At 48.3% G+C, this 22,845-nt stretch overlaps 1 protein-coding gene across 2 annotated transcripts in view; it reads right to left on the bottom strand.

The window, feature by feature from the left end:
• The window catches only part of LOC147097724 (uncharacterized), a 342,880-nt gene that overhangs the window by 11,358 nt on the left and 308,677 nt on the right, over nt 1–22,845 (bottom strand). For both annotated transcript variants that reach the window (XM_085971762.1, XM_085971763.1), the window contains 6 exons: nt 21,865–21,972; nt 20,879–20,932; nt 17,669–17,704; nt 17,510–17,563; nt 12,432–12,681; nt 347–459 (listed from right to left, as the gene is read on the bottom strand). In XM_085971762.1, the coding sequence (XP_085827888.1) occupies nt 347–459; nt 12,432–12,681; nt 17,510–17,563; nt 17,669–17,704; nt 20,879–20,932; nt 21,865–21,972 (615 nt within the window). The remainder of the gene's footprint in view (nt 1–346; nt 460–12,431; nt 12,682–17,509; nt 17,564–17,668; nt 17,705–20,878; nt 20,933–21,864; nt 21,973–22,845) is intronic.

Below are 22,845 nucleotides of genomic sequence, written 5' to 3'. Positions count from 1 at the left end.
TGGGTGTAATACTTAATGAATTTTTCGAAGAGGTAACAGAGAGAGTAGACAATGGCAATGCAGGCAACAACAAAAAAAGCGTTGGGTATAGCGCTTCGAGATAAGTTAAAGTGTCACGTAAATGTGAGCATTCCTTTGTCTAACGTGTGGAAATGACCAAAGGCAGGAAGGCGAGGAACACTGGCGGGGGAAAAAAAAAGTAGAGGGCCTGACTCGCATTAGCTGGGCGAGTGAGTGAGTAATGAGAGCCTGTAAACAGTGCGGTTCATATTAAATTGTGCGCAGTGCACCATTAAAAGATCCATTCCGATCTCGCTCTACCATGTAATTCGAACTGCTGACTTACTCCCTCAGTTTTCTTGTCGGGGAAGATGCAGGTCTCTCCACCAGCGGTGAAGTTGCAGAATACCTTGAAGGAATCCTTGGCACAACCCTGATTGGGGTCAATCCAGTAATCACCTGGAGAGAAGACAATATCACAGAATCACAGAAACCCCACAGTGCAGATAGAGACCATTTCGGCCCATCGAGCCTGCACCGACACATATCCCACCCGATCCCCGTAACCCCTACACCAACACATATCCCACCCTATCCCCGTAACCCCACGTATTCAATCCCCCTAACACTAAGGGTCAATTTATCATAGCCAATCAACCTAACCCGCACATCTTTGGACTGTGGGAGGAAACCGGAGCACCCGGAGGAAACCCACGCAAACACGGGGAGAATGTGCAAACTCCACACAGACAGTCAGTGGTACAATTTTTAAAAGGAGGTACATGAACAGAGAGACCTGGGGGTTCACGTACACCAATAAGTGAAGGTGGCAGGAAAAATTGAGAAGGCTGATAAAAAAAAACACCCTGGCTTTATACATAAAAGGCATTGGGAGAGAAATTCGGTATCACCCTGTTTGGGGCGCAATTATCGGCCGGGTGCAAAGTTTAACGCCTGCCGCTAATTATCGCCTCTGACTGCAAACTTAGCTTCTATCGCCCCTGGAGGTGACTGGAGTGCTAAATCAGGCGCTACACACCTCTCAAGGTGCAAAGGCTGAGGAGCGAGGCGCTACCTCAGAGCGCTGGCGAAGCTCAGGTGATGTCAGTCAATGGAACACAGACACTGGCGCCAGCCAGTTCTTAAAGGGGAGGGTCGATCTTGCTCTCCATCCACACCCTGCTCATTGCAGCCTTGAATCTCGGCCTGGAGAGACCTGTACATCAAATCTGCTGGAAAGAACAATGGAGAGACCCAAGGAAAGAGCTCAGAGTGCAGCCCCCACAGTCTCTTCTAAATCGATGCAAGGAAGGTCAAATCAAAATGAACCTGCAAAGTGCTGCTCAGTACCCAAAACTCCTTCACACAGCGTTGAATCTCTCCAGAAGTCTCTCTCTCTCTCTCAGAATGCGTGGTTCAAAAATGTCACCGACAAAAAAAGGCAGGAAGCGGTCGCCTTTAAATAGCGCGACCCCAGTCCCTTCCTGACTGCAAAACGTTCCCCTCAACTTGTTGTTGCAGGCGGTAAGGCGGGGGCGCCACTCAATATCCGGTCCAGGGCGCTACCGGGGCGTTGCACGCTCGACTGACATCACGATCTGCAGGTGATTGTGGCGGTAGTGTTTAGCGCCGCTGCAAAATGTCTGGTCAATTTCGCGAGCGGCGCAAACATTGCCGCGCCCAGGCGCTATGCGCCCCATTAACGCCCTTGTAGGGCGCTAACGGGAGGCGCAAAGCAACTGAATTTTTCCCCATAGAGTGCAAAAAGCAAGGAAGCTATGCTAAACCACGTTCCCCGCAAGGTGCGCGGCTGCACGCCAATCAGGAGGTCCCGCGAAGTCGCTCACCGGCTGCTGCTGCTGGAAAAGATACCGCGCATACACGGCCGACCGCGCGCCAAAGAAAGGTTAGAGGGAACATTGACGCTAAACCTTATAAATCACTGGTTAGGCCTTAGCTGGAGTATTGTGTCCAGTTCTGGGCACCGCACTTTAGGAAGGATGTCAAGGCCTTGGAGAGGGTGCGGAGGAGATTTACCAGAATAGTACCACGAATGAGGGACTTCAGTTACGTGGCGAGACTGGAGAAGCTGGGATTGTATGCCTTAGAGCAGAGAAGGTTAAGAGGAAATTTGATAGAGGTGTTCAAAATTATGAGGGGTTTTGACAGAGTAAATAAGGAGAAACTGTTTCCAGTGGCAGGAGGTTCGGTAACCAGAGGACACAGATTGAAGATAACTAGCAAAAGAATCAGAGGGGGGAGGTGAGGAGAAATCGTTTCACTCAACGAGTTGTTGTGATCCAGAACGCGCTGCCTGAAAGGGCGGTGGAAGCAGATTCAATAGTAACTTTCAAAAGGGAATTGGATAAATACTTGAAGGGGGAAAATTTGCAGGGCTGTGGGGAAAGAGCAGGGGGGAGTGAGACTAATTGGAGAGCTCTTTCAAAGCGCCGGCACAGGCACGATGGGCCAAATGGTCTCCTTCTGTGCAGCCAGATCATCCCTCAATCTTCAATACTCAAAAGAAATTCAATATGATTCTCTGATCTCCATATACTGAGGATGTAGGAGAGGGATTAAGGTCCATGGCTACAGGATTGCACTGAGGTTGAAGACTAAATGAAGAATAGGTGACGAGGAAACCACAGCCTTGCATATGCATTGCTTGCAAAGGTTAGGGACAAGTGAGGGAGGGAAGGAGTTCCAGTTTGTAGGTCCTGGGAAAGGATGAGTCAGGAGCAGCCCGACCAGAGCGGGCCTGCGTGGGAACACTGAGCATCAGCGGCAGTAAGTAAGGAGCAGCCCGAACACAGCGGGCCTGCGTGGGAACACTGAGCATCAGCGGCAGTGAGTAAGGAGCAGCCCGACCAGAGCGGGCCTGCGTGGGAACACTGAGCATCGGCGGCAGTTACACCGGCGGCAGTGAGTCAGGAGCAGCCCGACCAGTTCAACAGCAGGGGAGAGAGGTAAAAAGTAATCAAAGTGTGACGTCACCAGGAAGCAGGTAAGTGATTGGTTGGTGAGTATTTGGTTGGTGAGTATTTCTCTTTGTTTTTTAAACTTTAACTCTGGTTTATAGTTTCTAAGGTCTCTCTGGTGTAGCAGGGACTGTTGGTAAACCAGTTAACTGTAGTGTAATTAGTGGGATTGATTGATTTAATTTAAATTCAATTAATTAAAGGGTAAGTCATGGCAGAACAGCCGGGCCCCGTGATCTGCTCCTCCTGCGATATGTGGGAAATCAGGGACACTTCCTGTGTCCCTGACAACTGCATGTGCAGGAAGTGCATCCAGCTGCAGCTACTGACAGACCGCATTGCGGCGCTGGAGCTGCGATTGGACACATACTGGAGCGTTCACGATGCTCAGGACATCGTGAATAGCACATTTACGGAGTTGGACACACCGCAGGTAGAGGTTGGACAGGAAGAAAGGGAACGGGTGACCAACAGGCAGAGTACTAGGCGCAGGCAGGTAGTGCAGGGGTCCCCTGTGGCCATCCCCCTCGCCAACAGATACACCACTTTGAGTACTGTTGGGGGGGATGGCTTATCAGAGGAAGGCAGCAGCAGCCAACTTCCTGGCACCAGGGGTGGCTCTGCTGCACAGAATGGGAGGAAAAAGAGGGGTAGAGCTATAGTAATAGGGGATTCAATTGTAAGGGGAATAGATAGGCGTTTCTGCGGCCGCAAACGAGACTCCAGGATGGTGTGTTGCCTCCCTGGTGCAAGGGTCAAGGATGTCTCCGAGCGACTCCAGAACATCTTGGAAGGGGAGGGTGAACAGCCAGTTGTCGTGGTGCATATAGGCACCAACGATATAGGTAAAAGCGGGATGAGGTCCTAAAAGCGGAGTATAGGGAGTTAGGAGATAAATTAAAAAACAGGACCTCAAAAGGTAGTAATCTCAGGATTGCTACCAGTGCCACGTGCTAGTCAGGGTAGAAATAGAAGGATACTTCAGATGAATACGTGGCTAGAGGAATGGTGCCAGGGGGAGGGATTCAAGTTCCTGGGACATTGGAACTGGTTCTGGGGGAGGTGGGACCAGTTCAAACCGGATGGTCTGCACCTGGGCAGGGCTGGAACCAATGTCCTAGGGGGAGTGTTTGCTAGTGCTGTGGGGGAGGGTTTAAACTAAAATGGCAGGGGGTTGGGAACCTGAGCAGGGAGACAGAGGAAAGGGAAACAAGGATAAAAGCAAAAGATAGGAAGGAGAAAAACAAAAGTTGCAGTCAGAGAAATCAACGGTTTAAATCAAACATGGCCACAGTAAATAATCATTCTAATAGGTCTAAGAGCGTTAAAAAAACAAGCCTGAAGGCTTTGTGTCTTAATGCGAGGAGCATTTGTAATAAGGTGGATGAATTGGCTGCGCAAATAGAAGTAAACAAATACGATTTGGTTGGGATTACGGAAACGTGGCTCAAGGAAGGCCAGGACTGGGAACTCAACATCCAGGGTTATTCGATATTCAGGAAAGATAGGCAAAAAGGAAAGGGAGGTGGGGTAGCATTACTGGTTAAAGAAGGGATTAACACAATTGTAATGAAGGATATTAGCGCTGATGAGGTAGAATCTGCATGGGTAGAATTGAGAAATACTAAGGGGAAAAAAACGTTAGTGGGAGTGGTATATAGACCTCCAAACAGTAAGGCGGAGGTTGGGGATGGCATTAAAAGAGAAATTAAAGAAGCGTGCAATAAGGGCACAGCAGTCATCATGGGTGACGTTAATCTACATATAGATTGGGTCAACCAAATGAGTAACAATACTGTGGGGGAGGAATTCCTGGAGTGTTTACGGGATGGTTTCCTGGACCAATATGTCGAGGAACCAACCAGCGATCAGGCCATCTTAGATTGGGTATTATGTAACGAGAAAGGATAAATTAGCAATCTTGTTGTAAGAGGCCCCTTGGGTCGGAGCGATCATAATATGATCGAATTCTTCATTAAGATGGAGAATGAAGTAGTTGACTCGGAGACTAGGGTCCTCAATTTAAATAAAGGAAACTATGGTGGTCTGAGGAGCGAGTTGGGTAGGATTGATTGGGGAATGGCACTCAAAGGGTTGACGGTGGATAGGCAATGGCAAACATTCAAAGACCGAATGGATGAACTACAGAATTTGTTCATCCCAATTTGGCATAAAAATAAAACAAAAAAGGTGACCCAACCGTGGCTAACAAGGGAAATTAGGGATAGCATAAGGTCCAAGGAGAGGGCATATAAATTGGCCAGAAAAAGCAATAATCCTGAGGATTGGGAGCAGTTTAGGATTCAACAAAGGAGGACAAAGGGATTAATTAAGAAAGGGAAAATAGAATATGAGAGTAAGCTTGCAGAGAACATAAAAACTGACTGTAAAAGCTTTTATAGATATGTGAAGAGAAAAAGATTGGTGAAGTCAAGCGTAGGTCCCTTGCAGTCAGAATCGGGGGAATTTATAATGGGGAACAAAGAAATGGCAGACCAACTAAATACATATTTTGGTTCTGTCTTCACAAAGGAGGACACAAATAACCTCCCAGAGATGCCGGCGAACATAGGGTCTGATGAAAGGGTGGAACTGAAAGAAATCAGTATTTGTAGGGAAATGGTGTTAGGAAAATTGATGGGACTGAAGGCCGATAAATCCCCAGGGCCTGATAATCTACATCCCAGGGTACTTAAGGAAGTGGCCCTAGAAATAGTAGATGCATTGCTGGTCATCTTCCAGAACTCAATAGACTCTGGAACGGTACCCATGGATTAGCGGGTAGCTAATGTTACCCCACTATTCAAAAAAGGTGGTAGAAAAAAGGCGGGGAATTATAGACCGGTAAGCTTGACATCGGTAGTGGGGAAAATGCTAGAGTCCATTATAAAAGATGTAATAGCAGAGCACTTGGAAAGCAGTGACAGGATCGGACAAAGTCAACATGGATTTACAAAAGGTAAATCATGCTTGACTAATCTACTGGAATTTTTTGAGGATGTAACTGGTAAAATAGATAAGGGAGAACCAGCGGATGTGGTGTATTTGGACTTTCAGAAGGCTTTCGATAAGGTCCCGCATAAGAGATTAGCGTGCAAAATTAAGGCACATGGGATTGGGGGCAAGGTATTGACTTGGATAGAGAACTGGTTGGCGGACAGAAAGCAAAGAGTTGGAATAAACGGGTCATTTTCCGAGTGGCAGGCAGTGACTAGTGGGGTACCGCAAGGATCGGTCCTAGGACCCCAGCTGTTCACAATATATATTAATGACCTGGACGAGGGAATTGGATGTAATATCTCCAAATTTGCAGATGACACAAAGCTGGGGGGGAGGGTATGCTGTGAGGAGGATGTCGTGAAACTCCAGCACGATTTGGACAGGTTGGGTGATTGGGCAGAAACATGGCAAATGCACTATAATGTGGATAAATGTGAGGTTATCCACTTTGGTGGCAAAAACAGGAAGGCAGGTTATTATTTGAATGGTAATAGATTGGGAGAAGGGGAAGTGCGAAGAGACCTGGGTGTTCTTGTACACCAGTCGCTGAAGGTAAGCATGCAGGTGCAGCAGGCGGTTAAGAAGGCAAATGGTATGTTGGCCTTCGTAGCAAGAGGGTTCGAGTACAAGAACAAAGATGTCTTGCTGCAGTTGTACAGGGCCTTGGTGAGACCACACCTTGAGTATCGTGTGCAGTTTTGGTCGCCTTACCTGAGGAAGGACGTTCTTGCCATGGAAGGAGTGCAGCGAAGATTCACCAGGCTGATACCTGGGATGGCAGGAATGACGTATGAGGAGAGATTGTGTCGATTTGGGCTTATACTCACTGGAGTTTAGCAGATTGAGAGGGGATCTCATCGAAACCTATAAAATTCTGTCAGGCCTGGACAGACTAGATGCAGGAAGGATGTTTCTGATGGCCGGGGAGTCCAGAACCAGGGGTCATAGTCTAAGGATAAGGGGTAAGACATTTAGGATTGAAATGAGGAGGAATTTCTTCACCCAGAGAGTGGTGAACCTGTGGAATTCTCTGCCACAGAGGGCGGTGGAGGCCAGTTCATTAAGTATATTCAAGAAAGAGTTGGATATATTTCTTAAGGCTAAAGGGATCAAGGGATATGGGTAGAAGGCAGGGACCGGGTACTGAATTTGGATGATCAGCCATGATCTCATTGAATGGCGGAGCAGGCTCGAAGGGCCGAATGGTCTACTCCTGCTCCTATCTTCTATGTTTCTATGGATACGAGGCAATGACAGCTTTATTAAAAAAGACTTGCATTGCTATAGCGCCTTTCACGACCTCAGGACGTCTCAAAAGCACTTTACAGCCAATGAAGTACTTTTGAAGTGTAGTCACTGTTGCAATGTAGGAAACGCAGCAGCCAATTTGTACACAGCAAGATCCCACAAACAGCAATGTGATAATGACCAGATAATCTGTTTTTATTGGCCCAGGACACCGGGGATTAATCCCCTGCTATTCTTCGAAATAATGTCATGGGATATTTTACGTCCACCTGAAAGGACAGACGGGGCCTCGGTTTAACGTCTCATCTGAAAGACGGCACCTCCGACAGTGCAGCACTCCCTCAGCACTGGTACTGGGAGCATCAGCCTAGCTTTATGTGCTCAAGTCTCTGGAATGGGGACTTGAACCCACGACCTTCTGACTCAGAGGCGAGGGTGCTACCCACTGAGCCACGGCTGACACAGAAACAAGATTCGGGCAGCAGCTAAAATTGTCCAGTTACAAAGGCTCAGGAATCAAACTCGAGCCACCCGGCTCTCCCCGCCCCCCCAAAAACACTACTACAAGATATTAATCCTAATCCTCTTTGACCAAGCTTTTAGTCACCTTCCGCGCCGCCCCCCCCAACCCCCCATAACTCATTGCCCATCTAATCACGCTTCTGTGAAGGGCCTTCGACACTTTTCTATGTTAAAGATGCTATATAAATGCACGTTGTTGTTGCTAATCTGCCAGAACATAATTTTACACTTTACCAGTGCTCGCAAACTCAGTGGCCCCGGTTTTAACTCCAAGTGGATTCCCTGCTCAGGCCAGAGTTAAAATTACACTCGGGTCTCAGTGATGTCATCGGGCTGCGACGTGCGGGTGTAAAGAAGGACCCCCGTTGGCTCCGGGCGGGTGTCCTTGCTGCCTGCTCAGGAGAGCAGGTTCAAATCGCAGATGTTGCGATCATGGCGGCTTTCGGATGGGTAAGAGCCAGGGGCGATTTTAAATGCCCGCCCGCCAGGTTTCTGCTCAGCGTGTAGGTTAAAATCGCCCCCAGTGGCTTTCTTTCTGGCCTTTACTCTCTGTCTCATATTTTCAATTTTAACGTAATCATTTTGACCTCTATTTTAACAAGCTAACCCATTTTTGCTATTTATTTAGATTTGTGTCATCCTTTACTGAGGGGGTGCTGCAGTGTCGGAGATACCGTCTGTCAGAGGAAATATTAAACGGAGGCCTTGTCTGGTGTTCAGGTGGATTTTAAAGTACCCACAGTGCTGTTTGAAGAGGAACAATATAACATGTGGAAATGATCACGCAACACCACCAGAAACAGATTAACTGGTCATTCTGTGTCAGCCTGTGGATCAGTGGGTAGCACACTCGCCTCTGAGTCAGAGGGTTGTGGGTTCAAGTCCCCACTCCAGAGACTTGAGCACAAAAATCTAAGCTGCCACTCCCAGTGCAGTACTGAGGGAGCGCCGCACTGTCGGAGGGGCAGTACCGAGGGAGCGCCGCACTGTCGGAGGGGCAGTACTGAGGGAGCGCCGCACTGTCGGAGGGGCAGTACTGAGGGAGCGCCGCACTGCAGAGGTGTCATCTTTCAGATGGGACATTAAACCGAGGCACCGCCAGCCCTCTCAGGTGGACATTTAAAAAAAAATCCCACGGCACTATTTCGAAGAAGAGCAGGGGAGTTATCCCAGGAGTCCTGGGCCAATATTTATCCCTCAGCCAAAAACAGATGATCTGGTCATTATCACATTGCTGTTTGTGGGAGCTTGCTGTGCACAAATTGGCTGACACGGTTCCCACATTACAACAGTGACTACACTTCAAAAAGTACTTCATTGACTGTAAAGCACTTTGGGACGTCTGGTGGTTGTGAAAGGCGCTATAGAAATGCAAGTCTTGGGAAGAGCAAAACTAGAGGCCATCAATATAAGACAGTCACTTATAAATCCAATAGGGAATTCAGAAGAAACTTCTTTACCCAGAGAGTGGCGAGAATGTGGAACTCACTACCACAGGGAGTGGTTGAGGCCAATAGTGTAGATACATTTAAGGGGAGGCTGGATAAACACATGAGGGAGAAGGGAATCGAGGGTTATGCTGATAGAGTTAGAGGAGGAAAGACGGGAGGAGGCTCGAGTGGAGCATAAAGGCCGGCATGGACTGGTTGGGCCGAATGGCCTGTTTCTGGGCCGTATATCCGGTGTAATCTTTCTTTCCCTCTCACTGCTGTTTGTGGGGTTTTGCTGTGCTGTATTCCCCTAGATAACAGTGTCTGCCTTTCAGAAATGCAGTGTATGTGAAGTGCTTTGGGCTGTTTCTGGCTGTACAAATACCAGTCTTTCTCCCAGTCATGTTTTTGAATTAGATATGCTTTGTGGAAAGCTATTCCCCTCACAACCGGCATCTTGTAATCACGCCACCGCCCACCCCCCCCACACTTCCTGTGCACTGTGCTATTAAATGGCATTTTAACAGCAATTATTAAACCACTCATTAAACAGTACAGCGTAAAAAAATCGAAGGGAGTAAATCAGCCTTCTTTGTGATTTCAAATGATAGTGCTTTTCCTTTTGAATTATTTTTTTTAAAATTTGGCCCAACCTTTCTGGCACAGGACAGAGGCTACAGCTTGTGATTGAAACATACAAGATTCTTACAGGGCTTGGCAGGGTAGATGCAGGGAGGATGTTTTCCCCTGGCTGGGGAGTCTAGAACCAGGGGTCACAGTCTCAGAATAAGGGGTCGGCCATTTAGGATTGAGATGAGGAGAAATTTCTTCACTCAGAGGTTTGTGAATCTTTGGAATTCTCTGCCCCAGGGGGCTGTGGAGGCTCAGTCGTTGAGACAGAGATCAATAGATTTTTGAATTTTAAGGGAATCAAGGGATATGGGGATAGTGCAGGAAGGTGGAGTTGAGGTCGATGATCAGCCATGATCTCATTGAATGGCGGAGCAGGCTCGAGGGGCCGAATGGCCTATTTCCTGCTCCTATTTCTTATGTTCTTGTATGATGCAAACATTCTTCAGCCTCAGAGAGTAGCACGAGTCCAACACTATCAAACGCAAAGGGGTCACACGTGAGGCGCGAAGGCCTGGAAACAGCTCTCCGCTTCCGAGCCACAGTCCGCGTGTGAAGGAGACCCCAGACGGCCAGAAAAGTGAAAGAAAAGTTACACCTTCAACAACAAGTTGTATTTCTACAGCACCTTTCACGTAGAAAAAACATGCCAAGGAGTCCCAATGAATGAATAGCCTTTGTAGTGGGATGTGTAACAGCACCGTAAATGCTCCTGATTCTCGGGGGAAGCACTGACACAGAGTCCAAGTCTGGGTAGGGCTGGAAATACTTTAGACTCTGTTTTGCTGCTAACTTGAGATTCAAGCTGTGTTGGGATGCCCTTTGAAAATTGCAAGTATTAACAGCACTGGTGTAACTATACATAGAAACATAGAAAAATAGAAGATAGGAGCAGGAGTAGGCCATTCGGCCCCTCGAGCCTGCTCCGCCATTTAATGAGATCATGGCTGATCATCCAAATTCAGTACCCTGTCCCTGCCTTCTCCCCATATCCCTTGATCCCTTTAGCCTTAAGAAATATATCTAACTCTGTCTTGAATATATTTAATGAATTGGTCTCAACTGCCTTCTGCGGTAGAGAATTCCACAGGTTCACCACTCTCTGGGTGAAGAAATTCCTCCTCATCTCTGTCCTAAATGGCCGACCCCTTATCCTTAGACTGTGACCCCTGGTAAGTATTACCACCCGAACCGGGCTGAATAACGACTCTGAATACCACACACGAATTACGACACCATGAAGAACTTGTTGGTCTAGAATCTTCTTTCGTGGCAATACTTTGCTGATGTTGCCTTTACAGCCTTGGACAAACAAAAATATTTGCACCGAAGGGTCGATAACCAGAGGCCACAGTTTTAAGGTGATTGGCAAAAGAACCAGAGGCGACAGGAGGAAAAAAACTTTTACGCAGCGAGTGGTTCGGATTTGGAACGCGCTGCCTGATAGGGCGGTGGATACAGATTCAATAGTAGCCTTCAAAAGGGAATTGGATAAATACTTGAGGGAGAAAAATTGCAGGGATATGGGGAAAGAGCGGGGAGTGGGACTAACGGGATCGCTCTGCGAAAGAGCCGGCACAGACTCGATGGGCCGAATGGCCTCCTTCTGTGCTGTACTATTCTATGATTCTATGACAGCGAGCCTTTGTGTGTTGCAGGAAGTTTTAATAACGCATCCATTTAAAAAAAAAAAGAATTTATGAATTCTCCCAGCTCCCTGTTCAGCTGGTTAATTCACCACATGGTTTGACCTGTGATAAGTTAGCTGGTTGTCGGCTAGGATCGTACCACCCGACCCGCTGCCATTGGTGAGACCACACCTTGAGTATTGTGTGCAGTTTTGGTCGCCTTCTCGGAGGAAGGATGTTCTTGCCATGGAGGGAGTGCAGCGAAGGTTCACCAGACTGATACCTGGGAGGGCAGGAATGACGTATGAAGAGAGATTGGGTCGATTCAGCTTATATTCGCTAGAGTTTAGAAGAATGAGAGGGGATCTCATTGAAACTTATAAAATTCTAACAGGACTAGACAGACTAGATGCAGGAAGGATGTTCCCGATGGTCGGGGAGTCCAGAACCAGGGGTCACAGTCTAAGGATAAGGGGTAAGCCATTTAGGACTGAGATGAGGAGGAATTTCTTCACCCAGAGAATGGTGAACCTGTGGAATTCTCTACCACAGAAGGCAGTAGAGGCCAATTCATTAAATATATTCAAGAAGGAGTTGGATATATTTCTTAAGGCTAAAGGGATCAAGGGATATGGGGAGAAGGCAGGGACAGGGTACTGAATTTGGATGATCAGCCATGATCTCATTGAATGGCGGAGCAGGCTCGAGGGGCCGAATGGCCTACTCCTGCTCCTATCTTCTATGTTTCTATTCACTGTCTCGGCTCAGCCCAGAAAGAATGGCCACTTGGGTGAGATACCAGAGGGTGGCAGATGCCCACAGGACCGTATCCCAGCGTCAGCCAACCCCCTTTTTAGGAAAGGGCCTGGAAAAGATGCGAGGGGCGAGGCGCGGTGGGGTGAAATGGTTTCCGTCGGGAGCCTGGCCTGCCGTCACACAAAGCATGGAGCAGACCCGAGAAGGGGGCACGCTGCTAAATGAGTTTTCTAACTCACCGTCCTTGAAGTGTGGGTGGCAGAGCTGGAGCTCCTTGCAGGTACGCCCGGGGTTGCTCTGCGTCCCCACCGGACGCCTCATCTGTTCTACCTCGTCTTTCAGCGAAGACAGAGCCCCGAAGATCTCCTCCATGCCATCGGCGTAGTCGGAGAAACTCCCCCCGTCGTCTCCGGCCTGTTCGGTCTCGGCGTGCCTCCGCGTCTTCTTTCTGTACATCGGTAGTGGCTGTATGGTCTCAGCTGGTGGGCCCTGGTCGGGACAGAGACAGGAGCCCGTTCATATCAGGATGGTACACAACGGACCAAACGCACCTCATCCAGCGACCACGTGGACCTTCTGCCCAGCCCCCTCAACCCACAGAAATAACCTGTGGGCATGTTAGGAGAACCTCAGGGAACCCACCCTCTCCCTCTCCCCTAACACCCCTCCCTCTACGCCCGCCAAGGACATTAAGAGCCCAGGAGACTGCAACAGCCTATCATTCATCATAGCTAACCACAAATTTAACTTCTATAACTTGAATGTGGGTGTGAGAAAACGACTATTCAGTAGAATTCAGCAGTTTGTGTGGCTGGCCTTGCACACCTCCGTCAGAAGGCATTTTGTCTACTGGGGTTTTCTTATGTTAATGGGATCATAGCATGGGAACTGTGCGGGAGGCTGCTTAACTTGCGGGGGGAGGGGGGAGCATTGAAATCTATTGACATACAGGCACAAAAAGCAGGCTCAAGTTCCCGTAATATAATGAGTGATTTATTGTATACAAGGCAGATATGAAGCATAGAATATATTAGAACGTTATTGGAGCGAGACGGGACCCCTCCTGTGTTACCGCATTCGAGATTGATCACCTCGAAACCATGCAGATGTTACCAGGTTGTATCTCTTATTTTACTACGCTACAAGTATATCCTTTGTATTTTAACTCTTTGCTTCTTATATTCTAACTAATAAAACATGTCCGCTGATGTAAAAAGACTACTGAGCACTTGGTTTGAGTATAAAACAAGGCTTTAATCAACTGTTTCACAACCATGAAATTCTAGTTACATCACTAGGTCCTGGTTACAAAAACATCCTGAGCAAGCTGAGCCCACGCCCGAGTATTTATACTCCTTGGACGGCGCCACCAGCTGGCCGTCCAGTGTTACTTCATGAGTCATTTCTTCATCAATGATAAGATTCATGACATATGCTTTGTCCCAAGATCCTCTCAAGTCCCTTGAGTATCAAAGACCAAGGGGGAGAAATTGGGTGAGTAGCGCCACCTATTAGCGCCTAAAGAGGGCAGTCAGTGGCTGAAGTGCCACTGGCCGCGCCTCCCGCGATATTCAGCGGAGGTGCTAATGGTGGCGTTAGCCGGTTGCGCTGCGCCGCCACCAATGACGTCATCGGTGTGCGCAGCGCCCCATTAGCGCCCCGATCGCTATATTTGGTAGCGAACGCTGCTGTAGCGCCGTTCGCTACCCGCGCCCGGTTCACGGGGCCTTGCTGTGCCGGCAGTGGCGCAAGTTAAGGTGGAGGTGCGGGGTGGCCGCCTTTTTCGGCGGCCGCCTGCCAGCACCTCCGTCCCCGGCCTCCTAACCCCCCCCCCCACGGCATTGCCGGCTGTTTCCCGAGAGCCCGGCACTTCTCCTCGGTGCCGGGCTCTTTTGCCGGCACTCGCGAGCGGGGATCGCGCTGTTGCAGGCCCCTCCCCCTTAACAATGGGAGGAAGGCCTGCAGTACCGCAGCGTGCCGTGCCGCAGCGTGTTGCGCTGCGGCACATTGCGCTGCGATGTTCAGTTTCAGCGCCCTAAGAGGGACGCGGAGCGCCTCGAGCCTCGCCCCGTCTCCCTCTAAGGGCGCTGAAACTGAATTTCTGACATTCGTTAATGCTCTGAACGCTGCGCAAAAATCAGCGCCCAGGCGAACTTGGCGCCACTTTGGCACCTCAACCCAATTTCTAGGCCCAAATCTATTATCTATATATATATAAAAGAGCTCTTCTGTCTGTCCCGATGTCTGTCTGTCCCGATGTCTGTCTGTCTGTCTGTCCGTTCTCTATACGTTTGAAAGTTATAGAGCGTACCGACGTGCGCGTTGCCTCAAAAGAAAGCTTGCGATTCCGGACCGGTCATAGGTGTATTTACGTTTCGGCCGGACAAAAACCGCGCCCGCGGTATCCGAAAAACGTTCAGCCTTCCGCTCATTAGCATCTCATTAGCGACCGTGTGACGTCGAGGTCGACCAATCGGACGGCGGGTTCCTTCCTACAGTTGAGTGTCGAGTGACTCGACGATTGACCAATCCTACGCTTCGGTGACCTGACTGGTCGACCAATCGGTGCGTGTGTGGGCGGGCCTTATCCTTCTGAACTGAGGTGAGTGGCCGCCATCTTGATCTTTCACGATTTTTTCCCCACACTTTCAGTGTGTTAGGGAAGTAAGGTAAATATTTGAATTATATGTTAGGCAATTAATTAACAATTTATTTGAGTTTTATATTGTGTTTAGCAACCCCCCCCCTCCTCCTCACCCTTGCGCAGGGGGGACTCGGGGCCTGAAGCTCAAAACATTTCTCTCTCTCTCTCTCTTTCTTCCCTCTCTCTCTCTCCTTCTCCTCTTCCCCCTCTCTCCTTCTCCTCTTCCCTCTCTCCTCTTCCCTCTCTCTCCTTCTCCTCTTCCCTCTCTGTCTCTCTCTACTTCCCTCTCTCAGGTTTCACGGTGTCGCGGACGGAGCGCGGGCGGGCCGCCCGAAGTTTCCCGCTCGCTAACGGCCGCCAAGCCGCCCTTGCCTGCACCCCGCGGGCCGCCTCGCGCCGCCCGCACTGACCGCGCATGCGCCGCCCGCACGGCCGCTATCGCAATGGCACTGGACCTCAGGCGCTAGGCAGGGGGAGGGGCCGGAGAGAGGGACAGAGGGGAGTGGGGGAGGGGAGGGGTGGGGGTGGGCGAGGGGAGGGGAGGGGGTGGGGGGAGGAGGGGGGAGGGGTGGGCGAGGGGAGGGGGGGAGGGGAGGGGAGGGAGAGGAGGGGAGGGAGAGAGGGGAGGGGAGGGAGGGATAGGACAGGGAGAGGGCATGACAGGGAGAGGGGGGAGACACGGGCAGGGAGACCAAGCGCCCCAAAATTGCCCTCACAACGCGGGGTGGCGGAGACTCCATGTACAATGAGTCCTGGGGGTAACGTAAGGGCAATTTGGCGGTTCAGTACTACAGGGTGGGAGGTTATTTCTGCACTTTTAAGGAGTGAACCACAATGAGGCATAAATATGGGACACAGTAGTATAGCGGTTATGATGCTGGGCTAGTAATCCAGAGACCTGGACTAATGATCAGGAGATGCGAGTTCAAATCCCACCACGGCAGCTGGGGAATTTAAATACAGTTAATTAAATAAATCTGGAATAAAAAGCTAGTGTCAGTAATAGTGACCATGAAACTACCAGATTGCCATACACTAATGTCATCTGGTTCACTAAGTTAATTAGCCGTGGTTGACTCTCAACTGCCCTGTGACGTGGAAGAGCAAGCCAATCAAGTTATATAAGGCGGCTCACCACCACTTTCTCCAGGGTTGGGCAATAAATGCCGGCCTTGCCAGTGACGCCCACATCCCAGGAATGAACCCTGTGTTTATGCCTCATTGTGGTTTAATCCTTAAAAGTGCAGATGTAACCTCCCACCCTGTAGTACTGAACCGCCATGTTGTCCTTATGTCATCCCCAGGGCTCATTGTACACGGAGTCTCGGCCACTGTGAGTAATTTATAATCCCAACAAAATAAACTGCTATTAAATGGCATTTTAACAGTAACGAGTTTAATGCTTGCTTACTAACGAACGCACCACAATGCACGGCTTTGAATCGCGCGAGTTATGAAAATGTGATTTTTGTTAGGCTGTTAGTTACATTAAAAAAAAAATAGCCTGTTGTCATTAAAAGATGGATTTCAATGTCCCGTGCGGAGTCCCTAATATTAAGGTGTACCAGCAGGGGAAGGTGCAAGGAAGTGGCCAAGTGCTTCCTCATCGATGAAAGGATAAACTAGGAAGTGATTCACAATGGTGCCCTCTGGGGCACTTCCTACTGGCTGGTTTAACAACAGCTTGAAATCGAAAACAAAAGCAAAAGACTGCGGATGCTGGAAATCTGAAACAAAGAAACAGAAAATGCTGCAAACACTCGGCAGGTCAGGCAGCGTCCGCGGAGAGAGAGCAGCAGGGTTGACGTTTCAGGTCGATGATGTTCTGATGAAAGGTCATCGGCCTGAAATGTTATCAAGGTTTGGATTAGGCCTCGGACCAGGTTAGCAAGCTGGGCACTTGTCTACAGAATTGTGAGTTAACCCTAGGAAAAGGTGAGGGGGGGAAATTGTGGGACTGCTACAAACAAGAGGAGGGATCGCTGAAGCTCCATTTCCCAATGGCAGTGAGAATCATATTTATCCTTCGTTGAGTTACAAGGAAATATTTAGTTAATTACTGAAAAATAAATTGCATCTACATTTAAAATATAATATTCTTAAAGGGCTCGACAAGGGCGGATGTTTCCCCTGGCTGGGGAGTCTAGAGCCAGGGATCACAGTCTCAGAATAAGGGGTCAGCCATTTAGGACTGAGATGAGGAGGAATGTCTTCACTCAAAGAATCATGAATCTTTGGAATTCTCTACCCCAGAGAACTGTGGATGCTCAGTCATTGAGTATATTCAAGACAGAGATCGATAGATTTTTGGATACCAAAGGAATCAAGGGATATGGTGGGAAGGTGGAGATGAGGTAGAAGATCAGCCATGATCTTATTGAATGGTGGAGCAGGTGCGAGGGGCTGAATGGCCGACTCCTGCTCCTATTTCTTATTTTCTTATTTGAACATCTCTTCATGTCCAACTGGACAAGATACACTAACCTGAAAAACGTTTAGATTTCCAGCACCGTGCCAGCCGTAAAGGTCTAACCTTGAAGGGATATTGCCGACGGCCACAAGTGAACAGTTTGGGTGACGACCAAAGCTTCGTCCACTCTAACACGGGGAAAATGCAGTTACTTCCCATAGCCCTCCCCTCAACAAGAAATGAATAAATGAATGAAAGCTTACAGGTGGACCAGGAGGACCGGGTGGCCCATTGTCACCTCTCAGGCCAATGGGTCCCTGCAAGGAAGAGATCACACAATGTTCAGTTCAAGGACTGTGGAATGACGCCGCACAGCTTCATCCATTGTAAAGACCAACAAAACAATCATTGAAGCTACTTACATCGGAACCTTTAGAACCTTTCTGGCCTTGTTGACCCTAAAACAAAAGAAAGGTGGAAAACGTGACAGATTTTAGCCAACCAATAATCAGGAATTTCAGGATTCTAGAACAGTCCGGTGCAGAGTCGTAGGCGCCATCGAGACAACTCAAGCAACTGATTGGTTATTTGTTTCTGTAATGAGTTTCATGGGAAAGCAGACAGCTAGCAAGTACACAATAGAAAGACTGAATGCAAAAACTTTATTACACATTGTTACCGCCGAATTGGAGCCTGAACGGACCCAGTGATATACAGGGTCGACGTATACCCAACTTCGACTTATAGAGCAATAAACTCAGACTACTGCGGACCGTGCTGGAATGTGCGAGTACACTTTTATTTACAGAGCGCTCTGGGAGAAGTGCTATACACCCCCTTGGTGCAATCGCCAGCTTCTCAGCTTTACAATAGCAGCCGCGCTCCTTTTATACAATTTAAAAACAGGAAAGATACCATATTACATTAATTCCTTGGCCAATCTGATACTTTAGCATCCTTTAACTTTGGCCAATCCGATACCTTAGCAACCCTTAATCACATTCTGTCAAAAACAAGTTGATTATATTATTATACCGTTAGCAAACAACTTAATTATATTACTGTTCTGTACAAGTGACATCACATGTTTGGTGTAAGCAGATCAAGTCAGCTGTCTGTTATGCCAGTGTCTGCAAAATGTCAATGAATGTCAAGTATTTCAGCAGGCACTACGGTGCCATTTTAAAATTTCCTCCAACACACATGTACAATAAAGATAGGAAGTATAAAAGCAAAATAACAACAGAAAACGCTGGAAAAACTCAGCAGGCCAGGCAACATCCGTGGAGAGAGAAACAGAGTCAACGTTTCAGGTCGAAACCCTTCTTCAGAACTGAGAAAAAAGCAGGAAATGAAACAGATTAAAAGGCCAGTTTGGGGGCTGGGAAATGGGGGAAGGGATGAAAGAACAAAAGGGAAGGTCAGTGAGAGGTGAAGAGACATTAAGAGATATTCAAGGCGAGACAAGATGGTAATAGGACAGGTAAAGAGACAAAAGATGGCTCTAGATGAAGTGTGAAATTCGCTGACAGAATGAGAGACAGCTGCCATGTGGGAGAGAGAAAATGGAAAAGGCACAAACCAAAGGTATGGATAAAAAATATATAAAAAATATATAAAAGCAACTTGCTGAAATGTGGAATTTAACAGTAAAATACAGTGGGTTGCCATTTTGCTATAGGCAGGGCGGCCATGTCTGTTGTAGGCAGGGCGGCCATGTCTGTTGTAGGCAGGGCGGCCATGTCTGTTGTAGGCAGGGCGGCCATGTCTGTTGTAGGCAGGGCGGCCATGTCTGTTGTAGGCAGGGCGGCCATGTCTGTTGTAGGCAGGGCGGCCATGTCTGTTGTAGGCAGGGCGGCCATGTCTGTTGTAGGCAGGGCGGCCATGTCTGTTGTAGGCAGGGCGGCCATGTCTGCCTCAGTGAAAATTTGACCCTGGCTGAAACCTTGGAAGGAAGGTTCAGTCAGCCCCTTCTCGAAAACTTAAAACTGGCTCAGTACTTGATTAGAACTAGCACAGTTTTGTGAGCGAGAGTCTGGGAACATTTTCTGGAACACATCCTCGAAGTTTGACTTAATTCTTCCAAAGTCTTGCCCGTCACCAACGCAAGTTCTGAACCCAGGCAGCAGTCAAAAATTCTGCAAGTAATCTGTGTGCCTCTCTCCTCATCCAGATTTCAACTAACTACAAGGACTCCAACCCATGCTCTTTAACTTCAAAAATAAAAGGCACCTTTCAAACCACAATGCCCCAATTTTGCAAAGACTTGGCTTTCCTTGGCTGACTTTTTCTGTTGCTGAAACTTCTTCCTCTGAATTTATCTTTACAATGGACTTCATCAAGAATCTCCCCCAATCAATAATGAAATTAATTATTTAAATATGGATCCTTGTGGGTAATTAATGGATTCTTATGGCTACATTTTGGAGACACAATCGAATAGTGAATACATTGAGGGCACTAATAATTTTTTTAAAATTTGTTTATGGGATGTGAGCGTCGCTGGCAAGGCCAGCATTTATTGCCCATCCCTAGTAGCCCCTTGAGAAGGTGGTGGTGAGCCACCTTCTTGAACCGCTGCAGTCCGTGTGGTGAAGGTGCTCCCACAGTGCTATTAGGGAGGGAGTTCCAGGATTTTGACCCAGCGACGATGAAGGATCAACGATATACTTCTAAGTCAGGATGGTGTGTGACTTGGAGGGGAACTTGGAGGTGGTAGTGTTCCCATGCATCTGCTACCCTTGTCCTTCTAGGTGGAAGAGATCACAGGTTTGGGAGGTGCTGCCGAAGAAGCCTTTGCGAGTTGCTGCAGTGCATCTTGTAGATGGTACACACTGCAGCCACGGTGCGCCGGTGGTGGAGGGAGTGAATGTTTAAGGTGGTGGATGGGGTGCCAATCAAGCAGGCTGCTTTGTCCTGGATGGTGTTGAGCTTCTTGAGTGTTGTTGGAGCTGCACTCATCCAGGCAAGTGGAGAGTATTCCATCACACTCCTGACTTGTGCCTTGTAGATGGTGGAAAGGCTTTGGGGAGTCAGGAGGTGAGACACTCGCCGTAGAAGGAGTTTTGACTGTATAGAGTATACTTGCAGTTGTACTTAATGAGCCGCCATCTTGCTCCATGAGATCGCAACTAAAAGCAGAACTGGAACGTACTGGATGGATCGAGGATTCAACAGTTCCTGCAGCTCACTGCACATTAGCAAACCAAATGCTTACGAGGTAGCGATCTGTCGCATCGCAAGACAAGAATGGCCATTCAGCCCAACCTTGCTCATCCATTAGTTGGATAGAACCTGCAGTCTTGCCAACCCCATCCAGTTGGTTCTTTAAACAGTTCCAGGTTTTTCGCCTCCATTACCCTCCCCAGAAGTCCATTGCATGGCTTGATCAGGCTTTTGTGCGGAGAATTTCCTGATGTCAATCCAAGATTTGGAGTTTGCCATTTTGAACAGGTGCCCTTTGGAAAAGCTTGCTACAAGCACACGAGCTGTCAACCTACAGATTGTGATGCCCACTAAACTATTGAGCCAATTAACTATTATTTCACAGACACAAATAATGAATTGACAACATATCGGTACCAAGCACTAAAAGGAGCCTTCTCCACCTTAGGAAAAAAATATCAACTTACTGGTAAACCAAGAGAGCCAGGTGGGCCTAAAGGACCACCGAAACCTGGAAGACCCTAAAATAGGGAGAAAAAAAGATTAAGTTATGAATCATAAAAAGATGAGCTACTGACAGATGTCTTGTGGCATTGCTCACAGTTTGCATATTTATAAAGATAAATCACAGAGCTCCACCACTGGCGGCCGTGCCTTCAGCTGCCTGGGCCCCAAGCTCTTGAATTCCCTCCCTAAACCTCTCTCCGTCTCTCTCTCCTCCTTTAAGAGGCTCCTTAAAACCGGCCTCTTTGACCGAGCTTTTGGTCACCTGTCCCTAATATCTCCTTATGTGGCTCGGTGTCAAATTTTGTTTGATAATCGCTCCTGTGAAGCGCCCTGGGACGTTTTACTACGTTAAAGGTGCTATAGAAATGCAAGTTGTTGTTGTAGTCGATAGTGGAGCAAATGCTCGTTTTGGAAAGTTGTTGCACTTTATATTATTTGTTGCGTCATAGAGGCACAGAAGGAGGCCATTCGGCCCATCGAGTTCGTGCCGGCTCTCTGTCAAGACTGAGCTCAGCCTTCCCGGTTGAACCGCTCAGCTCCCTCATGCCATCAAACTGTTTGGTGGATGCTTTGGGTCACTAGAACACGTTGAGACCACATTCTCATAAATCATGCCTCAACGAGCATATTAAGGCGTGCCGCACAAGGCCGCCATGGCGGTGAGAATTGGGGGATGAGGGAAACTGGCATGTACATGTGGCACGAATGCCTCAAGCGGATTGGCAGCCAAATCATGCCTCGTTTATATTCACCTCATCAGAGGCAAGATACCAGAGACAGCAAAACATCACAGAGTGCGGATTGTTGCTGGACCCTTTGTTGGCCCTTGAGGACCTCCTCATCATCTCTCTCCTCCCCCCCTCCCCACAATATCAGTGAAGTCTGCCGCTCAAAATCGTAGGTCAGGATCGTAGCTTGTAAACAACTGGGTGGCCTCTGTACTCACAATTTCTCCCTTGGGGCCTTGTGTTCCTTGGTTTCCTGGAAGGCCTCGATCTCCCTTCTCGCCCATCTCGCCGGGAGGTCCAATCAGGCCAATCAAACCAGCATGCCCCTAGAAAAGACAAACGGGGGAAAAACGACAGGAGAATTAGAACGATAGCAAAATACTGCAGATGCTGGAAATCCGAAATAACAACAGAAAATGCTGGGAAAAACTCAGCAGGCCAGGCAACATCTGTGGAGAGAAATTCGAGTCGACGTTTCGGGTCGAAACCCTTTTTCAAACTGGAAAGGAAATAAAATAGATCGAAGGCAGGGCTGCGATAGAACAAAAGAAGTAAAAGAGACATTAAGAGGTATTCAAAACCAGACGAGATGGTAATAGGACAGTGGAGACAAAAGACGGCAAGATTAGGTGTGAAGTGTACTGGCAGGATGGGAGACAGTTGCCGTGTGGGAGAGAGAAAAAAAAAGAGGAAGGGGGGGGGGGGAAAGGAAGATCCAAAACAAAGGGGTGGGGAAAAAAATATAAGTAAAAATGTAATAGGGGCCGAGGTTATGATCTGAAATTGTTGAACTCGATATTGAGTCCGGAAGGCTGCAAAGTGCCTAATCGGAAGATGAGGTGCTGTTCCTCGAGTTTACGTTGAGCTTCCGTGGAACAATGCAAGAGGCCAAGGACGGTGAAGTCCGAGTGGGAGTGGAGCGGTGAATTAAAATGACAGGCAACCGGAAGCTCGGGGTCACCCTTACGGACTGAATGGAGGTGTTCCGCAAAGCAGTCACCCAGTCTGCGTTTGGTCTCCCCAATGTAGAATTAGAATGCTGCCATCACCCTCGAATCAGATCCACCGGTCTGTCATCCAACGTGTTTGGAACTGATCAATGGGTTTCCCAGGAAGGAGTCAAGTGATTCCATCCAATCCTCTGAATGGCTAATCTAGTACAGCTTTTATTTCCTTTTACTCTGAGCTATTGTCAATTC

The sequence above is a fragment of the Somniosus microcephalus genome, chromosome 31 (assembly GCF_052327205.1).
Source record: "Somniosus microcephalus isolate GS21.2 chromosome 31, FLI_Smic_1.0, whole genome shotgun sequence".
NCBI lineage: Eukaryota > Metazoa > Chordata > Chondrichthyes > Squaliformes > Somniosidae > Somniosus > Somniosus microcephalus.
This window is presented reverse-complemented; position numbering and strand designations above follow the sequence as displayed.